At 47.2% G+C, this 21,381-nt stretch overlaps 2 protein-coding genes across 4 annotated transcripts in view; one reads left to right on the top strand and one right to left on the bottom strand.

Annotated features, from left to right (window-relative positions):
- The window catches only part of LOC307210012 (autocrine proliferation repressor protein A-like), a 229,564-nt gene that overhangs the window by 137,532 nt on the left and 70,651 nt on the right, over window positions 1–21,381 (top strand). The window lies entirely within an intron of this gene.
- The window catches only part of CYTH1 (cytohesin 1), a 63,983-nt gene that overhangs the window by 30,027 nt on the left and 12,575 nt on the right, over window positions 1–21,381 (bottom strand). The window contains exon 1 of one of the 3 annotated variants that reach the window (XM_079965517.1): window positions 13,793–13,995. The exons of 1 other annotated variant lie outside the window; for it this stretch is intronic. In XM_079965517.1, the coding sequence (XP_079821643.1) occupies window positions 13,793–13,871 (79 nt within the window). In that variant the 5' untranslated portion in view covers window positions 13,872–13,995. Of the gene's footprint in view, window positions 1–9,077; window positions 9,102–13,792; window positions 13,996–21,381 lie in introns of those variants that run through there. One more of the 3 variants, XM_079965516.1, reaches the window with a different exon arrangement.

Below are 21,381 nucleotides of genomic sequence, written 5' to 3'. Positions count from 1 at the left end.
CTGGGAAAAGACTGCTATCTGAAATCCTGGAGAGCCACCACGTCAGTGTGATGCAGTCCAGTGGTTCCCAAACTTCTCTCTACCAGTGCCAGATTAAACCCTGTGGAGGCCCCTAGGAAGTCGAAATATTGGGGGCTCCCTCTCAAATTATCTCCCAAGACGTTTTTGTAATCTTCTTTCAAGATCAAATCAATATTATTTGATCTGTTGTTGCGGGGCTCATAAAGCTGGTGCCTATTCTGCCTATTTGGTAATCTGGCACTACTCTCCACCCTCAACAACCAAATGGAAATTGCCAAGGGTCTCAGTGAACCACAATGATTTTTCTGCCTATTGTAACAACTGTGATGCACTGTGCTAGATGCTGTATGGTTTTAACTGCGTTTCTATTGCTTCTCTTATTTCTTATATTGCATTTTATTGTATCACAACTTGAATGTCATAATCAACATATTTAATGTGGGCGTGCCGCAGTTAAACCTGTAACAAGTGAAATATACAACTCTACATTATTTCCCCTGTTTACCCCTTGCCTCCCCTTCTCTTGTATCCTCGCTCTCTCTCTCTTTTTTATTGTAGGATCCTTGAGACAAAGGACTTGTCTTCTTGTACTCTGTAAACCACCACACACACTGATGGGTTTATAAGGGAAACAAACATGCAACAGAAATTCCATGCTCTCCCCTCATCCACACACAGTCAAGTGAGGGTAGGGAACTCTCCTGTCCTAAGGCAGTGAAACTATAGAACAGGACTCATGAATGCCAAGTGTCCAATCCCAGGCGACCTCGTGTGTACTAAAGGCAGTGGCTGAGGCTATGAGAAATTCCAGATACAGTCAGTTTCCTGCATGTGTGCGCAAGAAATTTAACCCTTAGGATTACTCTCCCTGTTACATCATCAGGTGCCTGCAGGATAATGGAAGCTTGACTTGACACCCTTGTCTCTCTCCCTGCTCTTACTCTGGTCCCTCATAAGAAATTATTGCCTTGACACCATAAGACCCAGTGGAACCAAGGCAGTAAAACTCATATCACAGACTGGGAGCAAGGATAAGATGGCACCCCACAAGTTATCCTGTAAATTTCCAGCAGCTTTCCCCACTCAGATGTTGGCTGAGGCTGATGGGAGTTCTAGTCCAAATGCTCTGGGTGGCACCAGGTTGGACAAGCTAATTTAAGGCCACAAGAGCCAGTTATCCTCTGGAATTCGCCGCAAGAAGCAAGGCAAGGCAGTCCATTAAGGACTTCCCCCCAAACTCAGTATCTATCCCTTACAACAGCAGAGCTTGTGAGGGTGAGAGAACTGCACACCACAAGGCATGGAGACAAGCCCTTTCTATAGTGCACCACTCAACAGGTATGTTTGCTCCAGATGTTCTCCTCAAGGCAGGTTCCTTCAATGAGCGCTCCATTTCTGGGTACCGTTACTGGGAAGCTGAAGAGAGGTTCACTTCCTAGCAAGGCTTAAGCAGACATTAAGATGAAGGCTGCAAATGACACACATCTTGTGGGAACAGATCCATGCAGTGGGATGTTCTGCAGCCTGCCATTTTAAGTTGCACAGTAAATTTGCTCGCAAGGAAGGAGCAACCCTGACTACAGAAGACAAGGGTGTTTTACTAACAATTCCTATGTGGCTCCTTGCAGATAATGTGTTTGGCACCAAAAAGCAACACAACATGTTCTGAGGAGGAGGGATAACTTGTTCCAAAACCGAAACAGGGTGTTGCACACACACCCTTATGCACACACAAAAACCAATAGTAGGCACCACAGGGAATCCATGTGCCACATTTGCCTCCTGGCTTCAAGGGTTTTGGCAACTGGTTCATGGTAAGCAACTGTGAGATTCCACCCACAGAAATCCTATCATGGCAGAGAGGGATTTATATCCTTCTCCCTGTAATCACAGATGCTACTCAGCACCAGCTTCATGACATGATGCCCACACTTGCCCAACATTACACTTGGGCTCCTTGCTAACAAAGATAAAAGATTATGTTCAACTAAGTCAACTACTCAGAGTAAAACCTTTAAAATTAACAAACCTATGTTAGTCATGCCCATTAACTGTAATGGGTCTACTCTGAGTAGGGCTAGCATTGAATACCACTCATGCAACATCTGGGCAAGCATTTTAGCTTGCCAGGTGGAATGATTCCCCCTTCTCCTCCCCCTGTGTGCTTTTCCCCCCAGGGGTTTTCTTGCTTCCCTGAGCCAATTTCGGGGGGCGGGGGGGGGGGGGAGGAAAGGAAGGAAAGCCCCATTGCTCAAGCAGAAGTTATTGTGCAGGGCTTCTGCTGATGGGGCTCATTAAATGAATCCCACTCAAAGGCTCCACAAGCAACTAACACCATATTCTCAGGCAAGAAGACTACATCCTCTGTGGGAAGTCTAAAGCAGTGGCAGCACATAAAGTTATCAGATGTTTCACATTGTGGGTGGCACTAAACATCCCCACAAATCACACATGGACAAGTAACCTTGCAGCTCAACAAATGTGCCAGATCTGTAGGCTTCAGGTGAACTTCTGCAATGTCAAGGACTAAACACTGCTGGCGGCATCACTGTAAAAGCTCCAACAAAGAGAACTGATGGGATTCATAATCACCAAAAAAGGTACTTATAGAGGCCATCAGATGCAAAGAGTTCTTTAAACCAATGCCCAAGGGTCTTGAAACCAATGCACATGGGTCTTGAAAGCAAAAAGTCAGCATTTAATAAGGGCTAGGGGCTTAGAAAGTGCAAGTTAGGATCTTTGCTGCAGATTGTGAAACAGACTCTGTGACCAGTAAAAGACCGATTATAAGAAAGGCCTTTGCTTACTGGACTATAATTTGCATTGTGGTTGTTGTTTTAAGGGTAAATGAAATGTAGAAAACTAGTCATTCCTAAGTGCCTTGATTCAGTAGAACCACAAATCCCAATGGCTATTGGGCAAATCCTCAATGCTCACTCTTCACTGCAGAGGAGACAAAAGCACTGCTGATGTTAATGCAAGAGACACTGCCCACTGGTCGCGTCAGTTTCAGGCAGCGTGGGAAGAGTGTGCATGGCCAGGAAATGCACCCCAAGAGGAAACCGGAGTCCTAAAGCCCCATGCTACATGGAGAGCAGCTGTCAAGGTAAAGACTAAGCCAGAAGTGAGGGAGGCTCCACATTGCACAGAACGCAGGCAGAGACCCCTTGCCATAAGCAAGCTGGCCAGCAAAGGGGGAAATGCATGCTGCTGTTCCAAGACTGATTGATTGATTTGGCTCTAAGTTGCACTTCTAGACCCCCACACCCACACCAAATAAGTGGCCCACCCTTTGATAAACCAAAAAAGCTCTATTTCATTTAAAAAAAAATCCATGCTCTGCTAAAAGAGCCCTTATCTGATGATGTAAAAAATCCAGACTGAATTACTCAAGAGAGAAAGTTTGGGATAGGAGAGAAGCCACAAGACTAAGTTGGAAGAACACTGATAGTGTTGCAATAAAAATAAGGGAGCAAACTCAGTCCCACGCTAGGAAAGGATTTCTTCTTTGGGCTTGCTTGGGCTCAGAGTTATGTTGAGCTCCAAGCTTAGAATGAAACTATTTCCCAGGGCTCATGGTCACTCTAAGGCAAGCATGGCCAAACTTGGCCCTCCAGCTGTTTTGGGACTACAACTCCCATCATCCCTAGCATACAGGACCAGTGGTCAGGGATGATGGAAACTGTAGTCCCAAAACAGCTGGAGGGCCAAGTTTGGCCATGCCTGCTCTAAGGGTTCATCAGTTGACCAGGAAAACATTATAACTGACTGGTCAATTGACCACTTCATTAGGACATAGGAAGATGCCTTCTATCAAGCAGGACCATTGGCCTACCTAGCTTAGAAGTATTTACAGTGACTGGGTTTCTCCAGGGTTTCAAACAAGAGTCTCTCCAGTTCTCACCTGGAGATTCCCTGGCTGTACTTGTTTATTTTTAAAGCTTTGGTGGATTTCATTCTCAAAGTTAAAGGTCTTTTAAAAACACACTTGACGATTATTTGACAATACGGGGAACTCCCCATTTGTGCGAGGGTTGTGTTCCAGGTCATTGTGCGCATCAGTGGTTGTGCGTAAACTCATTCCGCCCCCTTCTGGGGCCAAAAGCAGCGCACGTGTCAGCTGTTGTGCATCAATCAGACACACACAAAATGGTGGCCACCTGTATCTGATTGGTCTAGTGTGTGTGTGTGTGTGTGTGTGTGTGTGTGTGTGTGAGAGAGAGAGAGAGAGAGAGAGAGAGAGAGAGAGAGAGAGAGGCTCTCAAGGTGGTGCCCAGAGAAAGTAGAGAAGCCCTGCCCTAAGTGCGGGGGAAGCAGCCTGTTGCCTCATTAAATCCACGTGCTCTTCTCCCAGCACCCTCCCTGGTGCCCAAGGGCTGAAGCGGAACTGAAAAGAGCAGGAGAGGTATTTTGGGAGAGACGCATGCCGGAGCATGCCGCTCAGGGCGCTGCCAACAGAAACTCCTGCTTTTCAAGTACAGCAAGACTGGGTCTCTCCCGGCTGAGAGCAGGAATAGGGCACTTCACCAACCCCCCCCCCCCTCAAATATCTAGGCCACAGCAGTGGCCCTACAGGAGTAAGCCTACCTGGCATTGCTTACAGTAACTGCTTGTCCCATATTCCAGTGCAATTCCCCCCCGCCGCCGCCCCCCAGGGCAGGATATCTTTATAGGATGTGCTCCTAGTGAGCCAGGAGCTCAAAGCACTCTTCAACTCTCACTAGTATTCTCAGAACCAGGGCTTTTTTTTTAGGTGAACTCGCCAGAACTCAGTTCCAGCACCTCTCAGGTGGGGGCCACTGCCATTCCAAGAGAATGAGGGAGGTGTTCCTGGTGAGTTCCGGCACCCCTTTTTCTAGAAAAACAGCACTGATCAGAACACTAGTCAGTTATCACTGCAACATGGAAGGCCACGTTCTGAAGAACTCACCCCATATTTATATATTTATTAAATTTATATTCCGGACTCACTCCCAGAGGAGCACACGATGAGAGACAAAACAACGAAAACTTATTTAGAAACAATTCCAATACAGATGCAGGGTTGGGAAAGAGCTCAAATTTAAAAGGTTTAATGAAAGAGGAAGGTGCATACTTCTGTACAACATCCAACTTGACCATGGCTCCCCACAAATGAAGCCTTTAGTGGTCGCCACCACTAAACACAACTCACCCAACCACCCAAAGAGGGGGCCCGGGAGTTCCCCACCCTGCGCCACTCTCACCGTTCTCCATCCTGAGCACCATGCTGCCAGCAGCAGAGAGATGTTGCAGACCACTGTCTCTGTCCGTTCCACAGTTACGTCCTGTTCGGCTGGGTAGACACCTGAGTCTGACTTGCTGTCTGGCTGTGGCTTCCTGGAATGAGTCAAGTCTTGTCCCAGCCAATGGGCGGCCCTTGCCTTGGAGGATAGGCGTCATCACAGTCCTGGCCTGGCGGTGACTGAGATAACCAGCAACGCCCTGTTCCTGTGCTGATCCCACAGCCTCCGGAGGGCCGTTAACCCCCTCATGCTCTGGAGGCAAGGAGGAAACTACAGCTTGACGGATGTAAACACTAGCTGGCAAGATCTGTGTGGGGTGGGATAGCAGAAAGATCCCCTCCCAAGCCTGCAGCAAAGGGTGGGGAATCACAAACTATTATGCACATTTGAGTGCAGAGCCAGTGTGGTCGACTGTGTCAAGACTAGGGCCGAGAAAAGACTGGCTGAAATTTCTGTGCAGCCCCTTGAAGCTTGCTAGGAGAGGAGAGAAGAACCACAAAGTGTGCCACCTTGAAAAAGTGGGTTATTAATGCAGTGAAGAAAAGCATGTCATAAATGCTTTTAGTCTACCAGGAGAACTGTTATTAGACCATCCACAGGCCCAGTTGTTCCTGAAAACAGCTTTTGAATCCTCAGGTCATGTTACAATTTTTTTAGCACCCCTCACTTTTGGAATTTGAAACTTTAAAAATTCAACATACCCCAGCATGGTAACTATTCTTCATTTGTGGCACGTGGTGTTTTGTTTTGAATGACATTTATTCAAAACAGGGGCTCCCAAACTGAAGTCCATGAGCTTTGTTCAGGTATTTGCACTGTGTCTGGATTTGTGGCTGAGGATGGGAGGCAGCAAATCCATCACATAAAATATTCCGACAGATTTTAAATTGTATTTTTACTGCTTCTTTTATTTTTACGTTGTGTTCTTTTCAAACAAAAGCACAAAAGCATTACAGTACAGACGATTGCAAGGGTAAGAACATTACTGGGAATGAACACGTGACATGACAGAATCTAGCACAGCACGTTACAATTGCTACAACAGATAGAAAAATCTTGAAGTGGTCCACCCAAGACCCTCAACCAATTTCAAGTGGTCCATGGAAATCAGGAACCACTGCCTTGCAGAATGGCTAATAACTTGCCATTCAAAGTCAAGTTAAAATAAAGGGCAGCTAATTCCATCCAGTTTAGGCCTCACTGGCATTCATAGGTCTGTTGGACACATTTGCACACATTTTTGTGAGCACTTTATGTGTAAAATTCACACTGTTGTGTAAAATACACACTTTTAAATGCTTTTCAGTTCACTCACCCCCCCCCCCCAATGAAGCATGTATTTGCATGCATACTTTTTCAGCAGCGAAAATGTACTGTAAGATATGGTGAAGTGTGTAACAGAAGAGCACAGATAAGAGCTGGCCATGTGCTGCCCTCTACTGATAATAAAAAGGCATTGGCCCAAGTGGAGGTCACATTTGTCTTTTAACCCATCAAGCCAGTAGAGGACTGCAGAGAGAACTCCTTCCTGAAAACAAACTCATGAACCATTACAAATAATCTCTCTGCTACCACCTCTACCCCAGACTGCAAAAAGCAATTACACACATTTATGGTCCAGTAACTATATGACTGCAGCTTACTCCTTGCACTCTAGGGCTTCTGCAAGCTGTGTCTGAGCACATATGTGAATCACTGTAAAATCACCCTGCAATTTTTGCTGGGCAAGTCCCAGATTTTACATTTTAAAAGAAAGCATCATACCCAGACAGCTGCCCAAAGGCAGACAGGAGGGCACCTAGACTAAGAGAATAGGTGGGAAAGCCCTGGCTCAATAGAGTGCCAATTAGTAAGTCAAGCAAATGCATAGATTCCCAACACACAATAACGCATTTTCTCCCTGAGGGCCTTAGAAAGGAGGGACATGGTGATGCTCCAAGTCTTCTCCATCATTGCTGATTTATTCACACATCTTCACATTCCCAATCTGCCCAAAAACTTCATCCAGTTCACTCCACACAATGGAGCTGGCTGGAACGAAGCTTTGTAAGACACACACCTCACCAAACGCAGTTGGAAACCAAAAGTGGTCAAACTGTGGCTGAGGAAATCAGACACAGGTGCAGAGACATTCAAAAACTTGCTCCCAGGCAGTTCAAGAATCGATTCGGAAGTTAATGAATAAACCTTTTGGTTCCCTGGGAAGAGGGATTGACTGTTAAACCACTACTGTGAGGACTGTAGCTCTATAAGGGGAATAGGGCCCTCTTAACAACTCTCAGCAAGGGACACGGGTGGCACTGTGGGTTAAACCACAGAGCCTAGGACTTGCTGATCAGAAGGTCGGCGGTTCAAATCCCCGTGACGGGGTGAGCTCCCGTTGCTCAGTCCCTGCTCCTGCCAACCTAGCAGTTCGAAAGCACGTCAAACTGCAAGTAGATAAATAGGTACCACTCTGTCGGGAAGGTAAATGGCGTTTCCGTGCGCTGCTCTGGTTCGCCAGAAGCAGCTTAGTCATGCTGGCCACATGACCCGGAAGCTGTCTGCGGACAAACGCCGGCTCCCTCGGCCGATAAAGCGAGATGAGCGCCGCAACCCCAGAGTCAGTCACGACTGGACCTAATGGTCAGGGGTCCCTTTAACAACTCTCAGCACCCTCAACTAACTACAGTTCCCAGGATTCCTGGGGGAAGCCACGACTGTATAAAGTGGTATGATCCTGCTTTAAATGTACAGTGCAGTTGGGGACCTAATCTGTATGCCTAGAGGAAGGGTAGGCGTATTTCAATCCATGGTGGAGGGGGACAAATGCGGCTTTCTGGGCCTCTTTATCCATCCCTCAGGTTTCTCCCCAGACCACACACGTCACTGGCCACTCTGCAGCAGTGGTTCCCTATTTATATCCCACACAGGATATGGGGGTCTTGGTGGACCACTTACTGACTTTCCTGCCTGCTGCAGCAATTGTATTTCTATTGCTTCTTTTATTTCTTACACACTGTATTTTACTGCATTTCACAGAATTCAAATTGCAATGCAATAAAATACAATATTATAATAAAAGGAGCAATAAAAAAGCTGTAAAAAATCAATAGGAGTATTTAACGCGATGGACTTGCCACCTGCCATCTTCAACAGCAAATGCACAGAATTGCTGAGGACCACTTGGATGAAGCTCACAGGCCACCAGTGATTCAAAGGTCACAGTTTGGGACCCCTGCTCTAAATCAGCCTGGATTGATTTTGCCTGACTGGAAGCTGTCCTCCACTGTGGTAATACTAGCATGACCAGAGATACTTGTGCATAAAAACCTCCGGCTTTAGCGCAGATTCCCGTACAAAGGGAAAATTTGCATCCACAGCCCTACCCAGCTTTGCCTCTGGAGATGCCCACATCTGCCTCTGTTCCTGCCCACTACCAGCATGCAGCCTGCCCCTGAGGGAATGTGGTATTTGAGCTGAAAGACCTGGTCTAGCTAGGGAGAGAGGGTACAATGGTTTTTGTAAAGTTGTTCCTAGATTAAGAAACTTTGGAGTGCTCCTCTAGTTTAAATAGCGTCTGACAAGATCCGGCTGTCAACAAACCTTTGCCCGTCTCCTCCAAGTTGCCAGGCACAAACGGGTTCAAGGCACCACAAGAAGTTCCTGCTCTCAGCTGCTACTGCGACCACATCCTGTTTTCCTAATGACAGTTGCCTCTCATTGCTGCATCAGATACGGTAAGACTTCAGTGCTGCCATTTCTAAGTCTGCCAGGCCCATTACTTTTGCAGAAGTGCAACCAATTCCTCACTTTTAAGAGGCAGACACACACAGGGCCCATCACCCCACTCCTCTTCACTCACAGCTGAGGCATAACAACAGCCCCAGCCATGCTTTGCCTGGAGCCACCTGGCTGTGCAGAGTACAGGCCTCGTTTCCATGGACACCATCTGGCTTCCGTTTCCCCCTCCCAGCTCCTGCCAAGGCAGAATCCCCTTCTGTTTGACTGTTGGGGATGGAGCTAGCAGCCATATGGGAAACGGCTCTCCCCAACGTCTGAAGAGGTGGGGAGAACAACACAACCGGCCCCTTGGGTTCCCCCTCACATACTTCATGACAAACTGCAGCTGTGCCCTGTTTGTAAGCCACTGGGCGATGGCAGAATTCCTCTCCCAGTTTGGCAAGAGCTTGCAGGCTGCCAGCCATTACTCTGCAGTATCTATACTACTGCCAGGCTGCATGGCAGAAATTCACGCAGCTTTGGTCCTACAAAAGAATGCCTAAGAAGAATGGATCTATCTTTTTGTGGGAGTAGAGGTGTATGCCTTTTTGCACAGGATACTTCATAAGGCAGAAGAAGAAAAAGGCAACTAGACCCCAAGCTTTCTGCCCTCCACAATTTAGCTGTCTTCCTCACCTGTAGAGTTCCGCATGGCTTTACAAGCTCACCCACCATGCTTTAGTCACTAATCTAGTATGAGATTTCACTTTCCACATTTTGTATTTCAGGAAATTCACTGTGAAGCAACAGGAATCAATACCCTGTTCTGCACAACCACATATGGTATCTTCTAGACCAGGCAATTTCACCTTGGTTTGTTTTGCTAAAAATAAACCTCAAAATCTTTAACCAAAACCCCAAGTTCTGAGGCAGAATAAACATGATGCCCACCCAGACAATGCTGGACTGCAACTCCCATCATTCCTGACCACTGCCATGTTGCCTGAGTCTGGTGGAAGTTGCAGGTGGACAACATCTGGAGCAGTACTAGACAGAAGCTAAACTCGGATCTACTGGTAGGTCTAAGTGACATGCAGCAGACTACCAAGGATTTTTGACTTTGTGTTTTTGAACTTCCCACCCCCAAAAAGTTAGGCTGCTAATGAATTAATGCAAAGTATGGTTTCTATACATGCGAACAAGTCAATGAAAGATTATTCTTCATTTTTTATCCTAAAACTCCAGGGTCAGCTTACAATTGCTGTTTGTTCTGTTTTAAAATGCAATTAAAATAACAACCTTTGCCAATGAAATCAACTTGCATTCCTGTTTGGAGATAGCTGCAATTGTAGCAGGGGGTTGGTAGGAAAAGGTTTTCTATGTTGCTAGGCTTGCCTTTGACCACTACAGAGGCAAGCAGTCCTCATCAAGAAGTGAAACCCATAATGAAATAAAATGCAAATCTGCCACCTAAGCAGTGGTATTCTTGCCTTCATGGAATATTCAAACATATATGACAATGGTCAAATAAATAGGCAATCAACTGACCAGTGTACCAACCCTATGTCAGAATGAGCAAGGGTAACAGCGAAACTAGATTTGTTGACCCAAGAAATAACAAGGACTGGGGTGATGGGAAGGATCTGAAACAGCAATATTCCCTGGCTAGGTTTTATAAAGAATCCATATATTCACACTGCCTTTCATAAATACTAGGGGGCAGAAACTTGTTCTCTTTTTAAAAAGGGAAAACCAGGTTCTGAAAATTGTTGGAAAGATACCAGATACAGTGGTACCTCGGGTTACATACGCTTCAGGTTACATACGTTTCAGGTTACAGACTCTGCTAACCCAGAAATAGTACCTCGGGTTAAGAACTTTGCTTCAGGATGAGAACAGAAATTGTGCTCCGGCGGCGCAGAAGCAGTGGGAGGCCCCATTAGCTAAAGTGGTGCTTCAGGTTAAGAACAGTTTCAGGTTAAGAACAGACCTTCGGAACGAATTAAGTACTTAACCTGAGGTACCAATGTACTCTATTAGTTGTCCTTTACAGTTGCAGATCCCTAAACTGAACTCACAAGAACTACTCCCTGGGTCCAAGTACTCTACAGCAAAACTTTCAATACCAGAATGCAAGGAATAACAGAACCTGGGGCTGAGCCAATGAACCGGAGAACTCAATGTTACAGGCTTTAGTGCTCAGGCTGCTATATTCTCTCTGTACCTGAACCAACAGTCTCATACTGTGAAGTGGCTTTAATCCTGGATCATTCTATCTGGCCTGCCAGCCTCCCCGCCAGCCTAAAACCACAAACCCTCATCAGACAAATCAGTACCCTCCACCCATCCTGTTGTCACACAGCAAGGAAGAAGAGACAGAAAACAAGCCCGTCTCATCAAGTGCCCATACATAGTAAGCTTGCTAATCTTTCTTTAGTAGAGGCTCTGTGCAACAGGCAGACATTCATTCCACAGGTGACATTTTGCCCATTGTCAGTTTTCCATACTGGTGAAAACTGCAGTTGGTTTAACAGTTGCATGACTGTTGCATTCAGTATGCAGGTCTAGAAACACACCCCTCCCTCAAACCCCCTCCCAGAGTTACCCGATTTTGCTGCTGGCTCTGTTCAGTTTGTTTTGCTATTTTACTGTACAGAATAGATTTTACTGTAAGCTGCCTTAGTCAGGTTCTTCCTCCAGTAAGGCAGCTCATAGGGTGTGTGTTTTTTAATGTGAAAATGGGGTTGAGAATGGAATTGGCCTAAGGCCTCAGCAGCCGCTTTTGTGTAACACAGTCCTTTCCATTCATCATACTCCACAATGCAGACACCAAACTGGCTGTCCAGAGTTTGTGACCCATTACAGGTGATGCAGTGGTTAGAGCTGGGGGACCAGGGTTCAAATCCCAACTCAGCTATGAAGTTTGCTGGGTGACCTTGGGCCAGTTACAGTCTGTCCTACCTCACAGGGTTATTAAAGGTAAAGGTACCCCTGCCCGTACGGGCCAGTCTTGACAGACTCTGGGGTTGTGCGCCCATCTCACTTAAGAGGCCAGGGGCCAGCGCTGTCCGGAGACACTTCCGGGTCACGTGGCCAGCGTGACATCGCTGCTCTGGCGAACCAGAGCCGCACACGGAAACGCCGTTTACCTTCCCGCTGGTAAGCGGTCCCTATTTATCTACTTGCACCCGGAGGTGCTTTCGAACTGCTAGGTTGGCAGGCACTGGGACCGAGCAGCGGGAGCGCACCCCGCCACAGGGATTCGAACCGCCGACCTTTCGATCGGCAAGTCCTAGGCGCTGAGGCTTTAACCCACAGCGCCACCTGCGTCCCACAGGGTTATTGTAAGGATAAAATAGAGAGGGGGAAATGAAGCACGTAAACCACCTTGAGCTCCTTGGAGGAAGGGCGGGATATAAACGCAACTTCAACAACTACGACAACTACAGCATATGCTCTTCCTCTAGGGAGGTCAAAAAGAGGTCACAGCCACAACCCCATTGCTAGGCATCAGCAAAACAATGATCTGCTCTCACACACTTTAGAAAACCTACTTCAGATAATAAAAAAGAAATCTTCACAAGAATATGTGGAAAACACACACACACCTCAACATGTATAAAGTTAGCACAAGGGACTCTTTCAGAAAATATACAAGCACCGGGACAACATCTCCATGAGTAGGGCATGGGACTCTTAAATTCAGGGTTGTGGCCCATGTTGGGCAAAATGTTTATTTTAATTTATTTATTAAAGCTGTATACCACCCTTCATCCGTAGATCACAGGATGGTTTACAACATAAAAATACAAGATAAAAACACAAAATACATAATAAATAGAAGACAACGACGACAACAACAACAACAACTAAAACCCTCCTCCCTCCACCTCTTCCCACAAACACATTTAAAAGGGTATAATCAGCCAAAGGCCTGGTTAAAGAACATTTTTGCCTGGCGTCTACAGGTACATAATGAAGGCACCAGGCAAACCTCCCTAGGGAGAGCATTCCACAAATGGGGAACCACTACAGAAAAGGCCCGTTCTCATGTTGAGACACCCCCCCCCGGACCACTTGTAGGGCCTCAGAAGATGATCTCAGGGTTTGGGTAGGTTCACATAGAGAGAGACAGTCCTTGAGGTATCACATTTCAGGGGGTTGGACTAGATGGTCCTCATTGTCCCTTCCAATTCCACAATCCTATGATTCTACGACTAGCAGAGCAGGTTGCCTGTGAAATGGACTGGAGTTTGTTTCCTCACATACTCAGACTCAAATACAGATTGCCACGGGGATCAAAACACAGAACTGGGTTCAGCCTTATTGTAACCAAACACAAGGCTGTGAACCAATTGCCACCTCTTCCTTCCACCCGTACAACAGAGGTTAGACTGGTTCCTGAGCCAAGGAATCAGCACGATGGATTCTTCCAAGCTCCTCATTCCAAAGCAATTCAGTCACCTGTGTGTGTTTTTTGAGCTCCAGCGGATAAGGTTACACTTTGGCTGAACGACGGTGCACCAAATCTCAGCAAGAGGAAAGCAACATCATAGCTAAAGGCACTGAAGCTGTGGCCCCTGCCCCTTTCACCAGCAGCCTTCACTTAGAGGGACACCAGTGCAATATGCCTGTTGTGGCTTCGCTTGCAAGGGACAGGGCATAGGAGAGGATGACTAATCCTGGCCCCACCACAGACAATATACATACTGCACACACCCCAACTTCTGGCACCTCATTTCTCCCAGCATCAGCACAAGACACTCCTGGACATAGAGAGGAGAGGCAAAATATAAAGCACCTACCTGGCTTGGTGGCTACCAAGGTGGAGGGGAAGAGGAAGGCTTGGAAACTGGAGGCACAGAGCTCACTGACAGTGCCCATGATGATGCCCTTGAGGCAACGCCCTCTCAAGACTGGGCAGGGGGTGCTGCCCTTGGGCAGGTGAGAAAGGCCTAGCAGGTCAGAACCAAGCGCAAGGTGGGGTGCAGAGGCCAGAACATCTGGGTGCCCACTTTCTCGGCACCAAATGGCTTCCCAAGCAGCAGCCTCCACTTCCCCCCTCTTCCAGACAGTGCAAGGGGGCGGGGAGGGAAGAGACACAGCAGGAGAGGGATCCCCAGTCCGGCTGGAGCAGAAGGAGCAGCAGAGACTCCCACGCACCGAGTCCAGCCAATCTCAGCTCCCTGCCAGGAAACTGTTACTGTTCCCGCTGCGCTGGACAGCTGACGAGAGACGCACAAAGCCACTTAGAGGGCAATTCAGTTTGGGAACTTTTTCCAAGGTGCCCCCCCTGGCTCCTCCCCGGCCACTCCTCCCAGCTGCCCAGGAGAGGTTTGGGCAAGGGGTATTTTTAGGTCGGTTTTATCCGGCTGCATTATTACAGCTCTAAGCATCTTGTGAGCCAGTGGTTGCTATGCAACGGCCAGCATATAAAAGGAAGGAGCACGAAAATGTAACGCATGCAGGTGCCAAAGACGCATGTGTGCATAGATGTGCATGGAAAGTGCAAGGAAGCAGCAGGGTAAGAGTTGCAGAGTAAGGAGTCGGCGCGATTCCCGGCCCGCTAGAAAAAGGAGGATCGGGAGCAGCACCATGTGGATCTTGCTGGTAGGTGCAGTTCAAAACCACTTCTCTAGGTGTAAGACCCTTTTCTCCGAAGCTGGTTCCACCTGAGCAGGAAGGCACTGGCCAGTTGGATCCCAATTACAAAGGTTTCAAAAGAAAAAGGGCTGAGACTGGTTGATGCTGTAAGGCCCTGGCAACTGCTGGTGAATTCTCAGCTGTTCTCTTAAAAGGTTTTTAGCCCCCATGAGAACAGAAAGGTCAGCCTCACAAACTTGGACAAGACAGACAGTGACTGGCTATTTCCCTTTGACAGGGCTACTTGCTGTCTTTTAATTTGCTGGGGATCGTGACAAGCCTGGTTTACACACCTGTCCCCAAAGCAGCACATCAGCCTCTTCTACATGCTTTTTAAAAGTCAATTTCTTTAACACAGTATGAAGCCAAAAGTTTACAGAACAAGTTATGGCGATGTATTAAAAGTAATGCATAAAATCCAAACTATGTCTGCTGTCTGCACAAGGGAGTACAAACAATGTTTGATGTGTCACAGAATTGACACAGCATTATGCTTTCCACAAAACTATTTTTGTCTTAAAATAGATCGTGTTTTATCCTGCGTTGGTGGTTATGGTGAGACACAAAAAGCTGCAGAGAGGTTCATCCTTTTTGTGCTTCTGCAAATAAACTCAGTTTGAACTCTTCTTCCTTGCATCTCTTATTACACAGTCTCAGAGAAAACTTGTCCAGCGCAAGCCTCAAGTTCAAACACATTCCAGTCCACCTTGAACTTCTAATCCAATCTAATCAGCTGCACAGGGCAAGAGAAGTCTCACTGGCAAAGGTGGTGCTATTGCTGCTTCTCCTAGGATGTGCAAAGCAATATCAGATTAGCACTCTTGTCGAGAACTGGGAGCCCTACTTGGAACCTGCAGAGCAGGCAAGAGACATGACTCTGTTTCTGGAAGACACAGGGAAACCTGAGATGGCCAGAGTTTAAGAGGAAAGATTGGCAGGAGTGTGGCAAACCTGACTAATGGGGAATCCATAAAAGGCCAGTTAGGTGATAAGTGTGCAATTTCTTCTGTGAGAACTCATGGAGAATGAAACAGACAGTCCAGCAAACAGGATTCATTACATCCTTGTGTTTTTTCTTCTGATTCCACAACTGGCTCCCTTATGTCTCAAGAGGCTCGTAAAGAGCTTCTTCAATGGGGCCAGAATCCCTGCAGCACCAAGCTGAACAGCAGCTGAAACAAGGCACAACGGGAACTGGCAAGCTTATCTCCACAAGCACAGGTGCACATCCCAGCTGCGGAGGACGTGGCAGCAAGAAAGTGCACAGGTGCTAGCGCTGTCTGCCAAACGCTTCAAGAACAAGCTTACATTAGACAGCTAACAGCATGGGTCCCCTGTCTTAAAAAGGAGAACACAGAAAAGCTTCCATATTCATCTGATACGTTTCCACTAAAACTCAACCTCACTATTCTTTTTCTGGATCTCCTAATCACCTAGAATTGCTCATATAAAAATCATCTTCTTCGGCGATCACTCGTAGCTGAGTAAGATGGTCTTCCATGAACGCAGTCTTAACAATGAGTCCATAAGTGACTGTGGAGGCCAATTCTGGATCCACACATCTTTCCACAGTGAGGACATGGGTTTCCGGGAGGGGGGCAACAAACGGAAACAATGATTTCCTCTCCCTCCACAGGTGTTAATTTAATCAACAACACTAAGATTATCAATTACGGCTGCTGCAAATTTAATATCTAGCCCATAAAAACATATCTTAACAAAGTTTGTTTGCCTGTAAGGTGCATCAAAAAGGGGGAGAATGCCCTCCTCCAATTAGTCTTTAAAGTGCCAGAAGACTCTTGGGTTTTTTATGTATTACATCTATCCCTCTGGAAGTTCTCCCCAGTACTTCTGGAAACACACGACTCTAGCTTTCTCATCTATCGAAAGTTCAACATAATGTTCCTTCTGGCAGCTAAATGCTAGACTGCTGGAAAGCGAAAGTTTACGGAAATCCCATTTCATAATAGTTTGGTAAGCTTTAGGATCTATTAGCACAGAAACAAAACAAACCAAGTAATTCCCTTAGCATGTGGCTCCAGTTCTATTGCTTCTTACCCACAGTAGAGCAAAGCAAAATAATTGGCCCACAAACTAATAGGGTTCAGGACCCTGACAACCAGCACCCAAAGTAAAATATGTGTGATTTTTATTTTTTTATACATACAGAGGCAACTCCCCGCTTGTGAAAAAATGAGCCATCGTTTCTGAGAAAAAAAATCTCTCCATGATAGCAAGCAGCAGAGAGAGAAGAGGGAAGTGCTCAGGAGAGGTATAAGCTAGATCAATCAACAGAAGAGGCAGAATCAGAGAAGAGAATACCCATGAAAGGTTGGCACTTCCCTTGGCATAAGCAACTCCAGAAAAGCCCATCCCTCATCCAATAGTTTACAAAATGTTGTATGCTTTAAACCATGGGTAGGCAAAGTAAGGCCCTTGGGGAGGAAGAATCAGGATACAAACCTATTAAAATGAATGAACACTGCAGGGTGGTATCTGCTGCTGAGATTTGCCAAGGGGTAAATGCCCAGTAGATGACACTTCAAAGAAAGGTGGCTGTATCAACGTTGCAAAAGGCTCTTTAACAAGGCTGAGCTACCAGTTCTCGCACTGTATTCGGTGCCTGAGACTCAGAAGAGGAACTAAAGGAGCCCCATAATGACTTCTGCCCCAAATGAATAGGCAGAGAGAAGAAGAACTCTTTTCAGACAAGCTCTACATACAAAAAGAAGAGCAGGCCACTCTAGTTAATGAAACCCTCATATATCAGATATTGATCCATTGCTGCTTCAGTCTCTGAACTGGCGCACAACTAAGCAATGACAAGACTTTGGGGCAAGCGCTGTGCCCCCAGAACTGAATCCAAAGTAAGGTGGAAAGACAATGGGAATTATTATCCAACAGGAGGACAGAAAAGCCATCCTGTTACTGTATGGTCCTGGTAAGTGAAAAGAGAAGCGTGGGGACGGCGAACAGTTAATGTTTCTGGTTTCGGCAGAATGAAGCTAGCAAGCAAAGCTGTTACGCTGGAGCATTTACTGCAAGCCAGCCAAATGAGTAGAGCAATGCCTCCAGGGAAAGAGCCCTCTCTGCCCCGAATAAGGCTCCTGTTCCTTGAACAGCTGCATGCCAAGGTCCATAAAGTCCATTATAGGGTAGCAGAGACCAGGGGCACCGCTTGGGGAACTGAATTTTGTGCTGTGCCCCAGATCCCCTTTCCTCCGCCTCCTTTTTAAATTAAAAAGAGGAAACTTTGCTTACTGTGCAGCTAAGTGCAGTGCTAGCAACAGTCTTGCCATCTTAATTTACCCAGAGGCACACTGTACATTTATGCAAATCTGCATCATGATCTGTTTCCCAGGTTCTTTAAGTACCAAGCGATGCCCCTGGCAGTGAAAGAAGCAGCTCCGTATGCTGAGCTTCTCCTCGATATGCAGCTGATTAAAGAATCGGGACAGCAGCATTATTTGGGTCAGGACGCATTGGGGGATATGAACTTTTAGCATCCTATGCCATACAATGGGTAAACTAGGTGGGAAAGCTTCCAGAAAGGACCAGTGCTAACATATACTCTCCCCTCCTCAGACCCAACTTAGCAAGATGGCGCAGAAGAATGCCATGGTCATCGATGTTGAAAGCCACTAAGAGCTGCAAAAGAACCAACAGGGACACACTCACAAGCCATTCCCTAATGGAAGCCATCCACTGGCGAAACAGAGGCTGTTCTGTCCCAAACCCAGGTCTGAAGACAAATTGAAATGGATCCAAATAATCAGCATTGCCCAAGGCCATGCTGAGTTGGGAAGCCATCCCATGTTTTAATAGCTTGACTAAAAAAATCAATGAGACCATGTGATGTAGTGGTGTGTTGGACTAGGATATGGAAGAATAGGGTTCAAATCCCCATTCAACCATGACGCTCACTGGGTGATCTTGGGCCAGTTTGTCTTAACCTCACATGATTGTTGAGAAGATAAAACAGAGAGTAATAATAATAATAATAAATTTTATTTATATCCCGCCCTCCCCAGCTGAAGCTGGGCTCAGGGAGACTAACAACAATCAAAATAATCCAACGATTCTAAAAACATTTCATTATAAGAATTAATTAAAATCAAATTGATGGCAACCAATAAGCAAAATTCTGTGCAGATTGCCGGAGGAGGGGGGTCAGGCTGCGCCCTGACCAAAGGCCTGGTGGAACAGCTCTGTCTTGCAGGCCCTGCGGAAAGATGTCAAGTCCCGCAGGGCCCTAGTCTCTTGTGACAGAGCGTTCCACCAGATTGGAGCCGCGGCCGAAAAGGCCCTGGCTCTAGTTGAGGCTAGCCTAACCTCTCTGTGGCCTGGGATCTTCAATATGTTTTTATTTGCAGACCGTAAGTTCCTCTGTGGGACATACCAGGAGAGGCGGTCCAGTAGGTACGAGGGGCCTAGGCCGTATAGGGCTTTAAAGGTTAAAACCAGCACCTAAAACCTGATCCTGTACTCCACCGGGAGCCAGTGCAGCTGGTATAGTACCGGATGAATGTGATCTCGCAGCGAAGACCCCATAAGGAGTCTCGTCGCGGCATCCTGCACCCGCTGGAGTTTCTGGGTCAGTCTCAAGGGTAGCCCCACGTAGAGTGAGTTACAATAATCCAGTCTGGAGGTGACCGTCACGTGGATCACAGTGGCTAGGTCAGGGCGAGAGAGATAAGGAGCCAACTGCTTAGCCTGGCGGAGATGAAAAAATGCTGCCTTTGTTATAGCTGTAATCTGTGCCTCCATAGAGAGGGAGGTATCGAAGATTACACCCAAACTCTTAACGGACGATGCTGGCACTAATTGCACCCCCGCAAGAGATGGGAGTTGCCCCCTCAATCCCATATCGCCCCGTCCCAGCCAGAGGACCTCTGTCTTCGAAGGATTTAACTTCAACCGGCTCCCACGTAACCATCCAGCCACAGCTTCCAGACATCTGGTCAGTGTGTCTGGGGCCGAGTCAGGATGGCCATCCATCAACAGATAGAGTTGGGTGTCATCGGCATACTGTGAAGATCTGATAAGATCTTAATTGCACTGGCCAGCTAATTGCTTTATGGCCTCAATTAGCCCCAGTGGTCCGGCACGCTTCCCAGCCAAGCTGCGCAGACCTCCTTCCTGACTCCTGGTTTCGTCTAGCAGAGTAAAAACACAGCGGATCAAAACCGTTGCAGTCTGCTTCAGATCCAGACAAACACCAAGCACTGTGTATGTCCAAATTCATCAGTTCTTTATTGCAGCAAATATTTACAGCTCAGCATTTCCCAAAATCTCCTGGACTGCTAGCATTCATGGCTTCCGTCCGTCTCTCTCAGAGACACAGAGAGAACAACAAGTAGAGCTCCTCCCTCCTTCCAAACGTCAGAAGAATGGGAGGCACTCTCAGAACAAAATTTAACCCAGTAAGTTCTGAATCCCAACACCCCCTCTTGCCTCCATTCCTGACAAGACCTGTGGATGTACCTTTGCAGACCTCTGTGAGATCAATCCCTTCCCCAATGCCTTGCGCCCTCTCCTGGCGTCCCTGTCAGGCATCTGTGGAATATCCTCACAACTCTCAGAATCACACTGTGCGAAACCTACCCACGCACCTGTGGCCTGATACCTCTCAGGTGGAATTCCCTTCGTTGTGCGACTGGACCGCCTGGGCACAAACTCAGGCACTGCCTCTGACGCACTGTGGTCAGCAGGTGTGTCCTCTGCATCCTGGGATTCCCCCTCTGACTTAACGCGTCTTCGAACCCTTGGAATTACCCTCACAGGAGAACTAGGCTCACTCTTGGGCTCTCTTTTTACAACTTGCGGAGATGCCCCATCCTGCTCCTGACTTTGGTCAGTGAGCTGATCGTCATCAGCAGACTCAGCCCCTGGCTCTCTTTCCTCCTCATCAGAACCTTCCTGCTCTGAATCAGAAAGACATTCTGAAAGAATATCGCGTCTGGCAGGGGTCTTTGACCTTTCCTCCTGCTTACAGAACTCAGCGTGTTTACTGATCAGCAGCTTACTCTGATCACCTGACGGGTATGCAAACCTCCATGCACGAGCCGTTGGCTCATACCCACAGAAGATCATTTTCTGGAACTTGGGTTCACCAGGCCCTCGCAAAGCTTCAGGCACCAGCAGCGAGGCCGTTGAACCGAACGCACGGAGGAAGTGAACCTGTGGCTTCCTCCCGTGAAGCATGAAAAACGGTGTGTCTCCTACCACTGAATTGTAGGACCTATTCCAGGTGAAGCTCACATATTTAACTGCCTCCATCCAAAACTTTGGAGGTAACCCAGAATCTAACAGCATCACCTGTGCAGCTTTAACCAGAGCCTCACTTCTGAGCTCTGCCACCCCCCTCTGTTGAGGAGAAGTCACTGTGTGACTTATCCCTTTCTTGTGAAAGAACTTCTGCAAAGCAGACCCAGTAAACTGTGAACCTCTGTCACTAGCAATTTCCCTGACTCTGGTGGAGAACATTAGTTCCACCTCCTCAATCCAACGACTAATCAGCTGTGCAGCATCTTCCTTGGATTTGAGACCATGTGTCCAGGTGTTCTGCGAAAAATCATCCTGCAGTGTCAGCAGAAACCTGGCCCCTCCCAAACTTGGCTCCTTCATGGGACCCAACAGATCTATGTGCACAAGATCAAAAGGTTTTGTGGTTACCCTCTCCACCCTGGGGTAACTGCACCCTCTTACCTTCGCCTGTCTGCAAGCCTGACAATCTAGGACTCTTGCACAT

Source organism: Podarcis cretensis, assembly GCF_951804945.1.
Source record: "Podarcis cretensis genome assembly, chromosome: 2".
NCBI classification, from domain to species: Eukaryota; Metazoa; Chordata; class Lepidosauria; order Squamata; family Lacertidae; genus Podarcis; species Podarcis cretensis.
This window is presented reverse-complemented; position numbering and strand designations above follow the sequence as displayed.